The sequence below is a fragment of the Nematolebias whitei genome, chromosome 17 (genome assembly GCF_014905685.2).
Source record: "Nematolebias whitei isolate Nwh7 chromosome 17, NemWhi1, whole genome shotgun sequence".
Taxonomy (NCBI): Eukaryota; Metazoa; Chordata; class Actinopteri; order Cyprinodontiformes; family Rivulidae; genus Nematolebias; species Nematolebias whitei.
In genome coordinates, this window is record NC_056514.1 from 17926228 (window position 1) to 17933346 (window position 7119).

A 7119-nucleotide genomic window follows, 5' to 3' on the forward strand; every position below is an offset into this window, starting at 1 on the left:
TGCAGCATCAACAGGCAGCGTGAGGAGGTGCAGCATCAACAGGCAGCATGAGGAGGTGCAGCATCAACAGGCAGCATGAGGAGGTGCAGCATCAACAGGCAGCGTGAGGAGCTGCAGCATCAACAGGCAGGATGAGGAGCTGCAGCATCAACAGGCAGCGTGAGGAGCTGCAGCCACAATGTTGGGTCGGGCCACCAGTAATCTCAGTCTGGCGCCTGAAGACTGGATCAGCTCCTTCCCACTGATGGAGACAAAGAGATGAAGTACATAAACTGTAAGTGCAGCTTTTCTTCCAGATTTGACTTTGAAATAAGAGAAGGATTTCCTACGTCTCGTAATCCAGGCCCAGCAGACTGACCCCGTTGACAGCCAGGATCCTGTCTCCTGGCTTCAGCCTCTCATACTGGGCTGCAGGGGGGGCTGTGACCACTGCTCGGATAAAGACCCCCATCACCTTTACTGACGTGCTCTGAAATGGGAGGTCAATATGTCACGCTCTTACAACAAAGCTCTTTGGCGCTCCTGGACCTCTTTATAAAGATCACCGTTTTGTTTTGCAGTGAGGATAACATCACGTCTTTATTTCTGAAGGATTCAGAACAACAATTTTACAGCAGAGCACCATCATGTCTCTAAGATTGACATAAAATTATGTAAAGAAAAAAGAACAGATAAAAATTGAATTGCACCTTTGCCATTTTTTTTCATACCTTCCAGTTATGCAGTTGACATTCACTGAATGCACTTGAATTAAAATATTGGTAAGAATAAAATAATAAATAATCTGACTTTTGAGTTATTTTGTAAATTCTGTGAGGTAACCCAGTGAACAGTAATGGTAATAGTGAGAGTATTTCCTCCTCCATCCCATGGCTTGGGTTTGAAAAAATAATGTCCAAAACTTTGAGCATCCCGCCAAAAAGCAACATTAAATTTATTATTGAGAAATTGAAAGATCATTCTACCACAAGAGAAGATCTTCCAAGAAGCAACCAAGACACCAAAGCTAACCCTGCTAGCACTGAGCTGGTCAGCAGAGAGGAGAACTACCAGTTACTGCTGGATCAGAAACTCCCTCACTGTCCGAGTACAGAGAGTTAGAATTGGTTCTCACATCTCCACAGCCTTCAGCATTAACACCGGCTCTCCACAGGGCTGTGTACTGAGTCCTCTGCTGTGACAAGACGATGCAGGAAGTAGGTTCTGAAGCTGGTGAGATGGCGTGTGATAATACTGTATTATCTGTCATACATGTCACACCGCCCTATAAGTTGCATCAGTCCAAATATGTCTAATAAAGTGGAAATATCCATAAATGCGTCGCTTCGGCGTATAAGTTGCATCTATTATGTGTCATCGCTGACAACCCGAAAATGTGGGCTGGTGTTGTGCCAAAAATCGATTGGCAGCCAAATGGCGGCCGCAGGAGCATGCACGGGAGGACTTTAACAAGAATTTAACAAGATTAACACTTAAAAGTAATTATTTGTTTGCTCGACTTTATAGTAAAGGTGTGTCTCAGTTGAACTTTTACTTAATAAATGCACTTTAATTGTGAAATCAGCTGCATTTCACTGGGGCGGCGCAACAAAATGAAGCTGATTTGACGGTTGCTCCAGGCTAGCTGGACGAAGGTGGCAGAATATGGCAAGCCGATTGTGTCATTAATAGCCACTTTTACCTATTACACGACTCAACGGCATACCTTAATACTCTGCTACCATCTAGCGGCTGGAAATGGTAGTGTTCAATATTTTCAGTCAGAATGAATGAAAACGGTCATATCGCAACCCAAAATTGGTTTATAAATATGGGGAAAAAAATCTGACGTATAAGTCACAGGGCATGCAAATTATGCAAAAAACTGTGACTTATAGGTCGAAAAATACTCAGTGCTGAATACACCAAAGACAAAATAGCTAATTGTTGACTTATGGAGGAGGAAGTCCAACCTGCAGCCTAACAGCATCAATGGTTAGTGTGTGGAGAGCCTTTTGGCAGTTGTGAAGAAGACACAGCAGCGCCTCTACTTTCTGAGGAGCCTAAAAAAATCAATTTAAAGAAAGACCTGCTGATCATCTTTTACCGCTGCTCCATTGAAAGTGTGCTGGCACCGACTGTGTGCTTTTCCAGCTGCACCACAGCACACAAGATGACAATGCAAAGGATTAACAACCCAGAAAATTATCAATCACTCTATTCCCTCCCAACATCTACAAAGCATGCCGTCTCAGGAGGACACGCAGCATTCTGAGGGACAGCAGGACATGGAGTGTTTGAGCTGCTGCCCTCTGGCAGGACATTTAGGAGCTGGGAGCGCGAACAAACAGGCTGACAGACCGTTTCTATCAAGTCATAGCACTGATGAACACAAATATGTGACTGGACATTGTCAATCTTCTTTTATCAGTTCATAACTTTTGATAGAGCCTTACCATTTTATACACGTTATGTTTTGGATATGTTTTATAATATTTTAATAGGTTTAATAAGTCTCTCTTGAAAATGAGACTAACCTGTATAAATAAAGGTTAAATAAAAAAAATTAAATAGTGCTTGTTTTCAAATACTGTGATAGTGATTTCCTGTTTATTAGCATAATGTTTTCATTATGTTGCATGTTTTCATCAAGGGAGAGGACTGTGCTCCAAATTTATTGTGCTAAATGTCCTTGATTGATCCGGACCTCAGTCCATCTGAGAATATAAGAAGATTCAATTTTAGATTTTATAATTTTTTTTTGTTAGACATTTAACTTTATTAAAGTAAGATTCTTTTGGCTGCTCTCTTCTTCAGGGGTCACCACAGCGAGCAAACTCGCATGAAAGATTTGGCAATTAGTTTTTTTTGTTTTTTTTTGTCAATTCACAACTCATAATCAAATCAAAAATTGATTTAAAATCTAGATTGTTAAGCAACTACACATAAATTACTATTTTTGGCCTAGTTGGTGCAAATTTTAAGATTCAGCTGGACGAAGCATAATAAATTCTGGTTACGTTAATATTATAAAAAAAAAAAAAAATATATATATATATATATATATATATATATATATATAAAGGAACTTATGTTGTAGTATGTATTTTTTTTTCTCAAGTAATGTTTTTGTCAAACGAGTAAAAAAAAAGTTAAAATTAACATTTCAGTTCTGCTACAGAGAAGACTCGATTATTATTTTTATTTTATCTACATTGGCTTCCATTATCAGAAAATACAGACATGTCTGAAAAGAGGCACTATTGTGCTTCCATACTGGTAAATAATGTGCTTCCATACTGGTAAATAATGTGCTTCCATACTGGTACTAATGTGCTTCCATACTGGTACTAATGTGCTTCCATACTGGTACTAATGTGCTTCCATACTGGTACTAATGTGCTTCCATACTGGTAAATAATGTGCTTCCATACTGGTAAATAATGTGCTTCCATACAGGTACTAATGTGCTTCCACACTGGTAAATAATGTGCTTCCATATAATCACTATTGTGCTTCCGTACAGGACATCCATCCATTATCTTTTGCCTGCTTCTTCCATTTTGGGTCACGGGGGTCGCCGGTGCCCATGTCCAGCAATCACAGAGCGAGGGGCGGGGTACACCCTGGACAGGTCCCCAGTCCATCACAGGGACACAGAGACACTCAGAGACAAACAACCACTCACTCTCTCACTCACACCTAGGGACAATTCAGAGTTACCAATCAGACTAACATGCATGTTTTTGGACTGTGGGAGGAAACTGGAGCACCCGGAGAAAATCCACACAGCACGGAGAGAACATGCAAACTCCACCCAGAAAGGCCCCTAGCTGGGATTCAATTTGGTGACCTCCTTGCTGAGAGGCAACAGCTCTATCAACTGCACCACCGTCACTAACTGCATTAAATAAAGTAGGATTATTTTTCTATGTAAAATGAGATGCAAGAAAACATTTATCATTTAAAATATTGTCTTGGGGGCCAAGTAAGATTTGGTCCTCGGGCCTAGAGTTTGATGTGCTTAGGTAATCCTTCACTTCCATTCTGATAATGTGCACAGTTTTGAAAGATCCAGACATGGGCGTCATGTTTTGAGCAGTACGTCACACAGCTGATGCAGGAACTCCAATTAGTTCATGAATCAAGCTGAAAGGAAAAGTGTTGCTCTTTAAAATCCCCCTACTCCACCGTTCACTCACCCTTGTGTCCACCAGAGAAAGGCCAAGTCCTCCTTCTCCTCGCTCTAACTCCAAGCTGAAATCCTCGTCTGCCTCTGCTTTATCATCTTCCTCCTCTTCCTCCTTCAGCTCCCTAAGTGTTTTAGCTCTGCTGCAGTCAGTCGTCAGCTCAGCCAGACATTCGAACGCCAACACACCTACAGAGAAAATAAATGTTCGATATATTTCACCCACACGTTCAGCGTGCCATCACAAACTGAAAAACATCAGCTGCACCTTCACCGTTTGAGGCAGAGGATGGGAGAAGACTTTCTTCTTCAGCCTTCACCATCTCAACCCGGTCCATCAGATGGGGGGTGCCATGTGGGGTCAGGAGCAGCGTAGGTTCCGCAGCTGCCATCTTCAGTTCACTGCTCTTTGTCTCTTTGTGCTGCACCTCAAGATGTTTCAGCTTTTGGGCCAAAACCTGCAAACTATCACAGCTGAGCTTGTTGTGATGAGCAGAGGAGGGGGGTAGAGATGAAACCTGGAGTAAGACCAGCTCATCTGCTGATGTGTTGGACGAGTCCAAGCTGGACTTTTCAAGGATGTTTGCTTCAGTTTGAACGGCACCACCCTGCAGAAACATTTAAAGTGGGTCACAACAGAACTCACACATGGTTGAACTTTAAATATAAACCCAGAGCTAAAAGGCCCATCTTCATTGTAATTTTTAAACAGATTTAACCTTTTGGATTTTGAGTGTTGGGAGTACTTGTGGGCAGACTTTGCTTTTCCTGGGTTAAGTCTTTTCCCAGGACAAGTTATAGACAATTACTATCTCACCTGCTGCAGACGGCTCTTGGAACTTCTCAATTTAGAGAAACAGAGTTTCATTCTTACTAATTCTAATATATATATATATATATATATATATATATATATATATATATATATACTGCATATATCAACAAGTTTTACTTCCTAACTTGCAAATCACACATTTTACTATCTTTTACATTTTCTGCAGAAAAAGATCAAATAAATGTTTAACATTTAGTTTGAAGGGGTTTTATACAGTGGCATGGTGGCACAGTTGGTGATGCCTCTCAGTGATAAGGCTGCCAAATCAAATTCTGGCCAGGGCCTTTCAGGGTGCACTTTGCATGTTCTCTCCGTGCTGTGTGGGTTTTCTCTGGGTACTCCAGTTTCCTCCCACAGACCAAAAACATGCATGTTAGGCTGATTGGTAACTCTAAATTGTCTCTAGGTGTGAGTGAGAGCGTGAATGCTTGTTTGTCTCGTTTGTCTCTATGTGTCCCTGTGATGGACTGGAGACCTGTCCAGGTGTCCCCTGCCTCTCACAGAGAGCAGTTATAAAAAGGCAGAAATCAATTTTGTTTTGGCTCCATTTGAACTAGCCGTTAGCTCGTCCCTCCTGCCAGACTTGAATGTTAACATTTACTGGCTGAACTATCCAGTGAGGGAAGTAAAAAAAGGGACAAAGAATCAAATCAAGTTTACAGTCGCTTTTGTGCTCCGTTGCAGTTATTGTTACTTGTCACTAGATGGCACGGCTGCAACAGCACATGGCAGAAAAAAGAGCATCAGAGAGCGAACAATTGAGATTACAGTTCCTGCGCCAGAACTTTGTGATAATTATGATTGCTTTTTTAAAAGATGTCATTAATGAAGTATTGAAAAAAAAATCATGTCACCGAGATGAACAGTTCTTGAGATATTCTCATGTGTCTCATCACAGGAAGTGATGTCAAAGGGGAAACACCTGGATGTGATCCGAGTCTTACTGCGATGACAAGAGACATAATATAGGCAAAGCTGATGTTTCTTTAGATTATTTTGAGTCACTTTCAGAGAGATTAAAAAGGGTCAGAGTTCAAATAAGATTGTTTCCAGAAACAAAGACCAGAAAGGTCCCTTTTTTAAAGAGTTCCCCCTTTGGGGTCACTTCCTGTTTCACTCTGGCTGTGCCAAGTTCATCAGAAAATATGATAACTATGTGAAAAAATGGGTAAAATCATGTGTATTATGACAAATTTTGTAAATATTAGTGAGTTTTCTTCCACTTTGTTTACTTGTAATGCATGCCACAGGGACTTTAAGGTGTTTAAGAACAGAGTCTGATTTTACAGCACACTTCCTGTAATGAAGTTTGAGCATTTACTCATGTCTCCTTATTTTCAGTTCAATTCATTTTTTTCTGAAGCTCCAAGTCCCGACAGAAGTTGTCCCAGGGCACTGAACAGAAACATTCACATACATTATAAAAGCCAATGAGTAAAAGTTATTTATCTAAGGAGCAGCAGATTGTGTTGAACAAAAACAAAAATTTGTTTTATTATCAATGACCTTCATCAGTTTATTTTCCATTTCGTTCCAAATAAGTTTTACACCTTTATCGATCAAATGTCTTATGAAAACATGTAAAAGGATGAATGTTTATTGTTACCTGGACCTTCCCAGTCCCGGTGGTATTTAACTGGCTCTCAGACAGGGAGGTGATGAACTCTTTGAGCTTGTTCAGTTGTTCTCCTAAAGCTGAATCTGCTACTGTGCTCTTCAGCTGAAACTGGTACCCTTCATCAGGCAGCACCAGTGGATGGTGGGTGTCAAAGCTCTCCAGGATGTCAGCTGAGAACAGAGACACAGCATGTACAGTAAATGATGGGTACACATTGCCGTTAAGAATCCTGCACATGATTCCATTAGTAGGTGGACTTCTCACCAGTCTTCTGTGTCGCTGCTCGGTCCTGCGCTGATGGGGTCCACATATGTCTGCAGGGAGCTGTCGGTCTGTACCGACTCAGCAGGTGGTTCAGCTGGGCTGGGCTCAGGGCAGGGTACTCAGTGCGTAATGATGCCCAAGGTGTCTGAATGAGCACACACACACACACACACACACACACACGCACGCACACACACACACACACACACACACACACACACACACACACACACA

General features: G+C 41.4%; 1 protein-coding gene across 1 annotated transcript in view; it reads right to left on the reverse strand.

Annotated features, from left to right (window-relative positions):
* Nucleotides 1-147: 147 nt before the first annotated feature.
* LOC119423347 (ras-associating and dilute domain-containing protein-like) overlaps nt 148-7119 on the reverse strand; it is a 51884-nt gene continuing 44912 nt past the window's right edge. The window contains exons 13-18 of the mRNA XM_037690725.1: nt 6886-7030; nt 6610-6791; nt 4437-4776; nt 4182-4357; nt 330-469; nt 148-241 (exon numbers count right to left, since the gene is read on the reverse strand). Coding sequence (XP_037546653.1) covers nt 148-241; nt 330-469; nt 4182-4357; nt 4437-4776; nt 6610-6791; nt 6886-7030 — 1077 coding nt within the window. The remainder of the gene's footprint in view (nt 242-329; nt 470-4181; nt 4358-4436; nt 4777-6609; nt 6792-6885; nt 7031-7119) is intronic.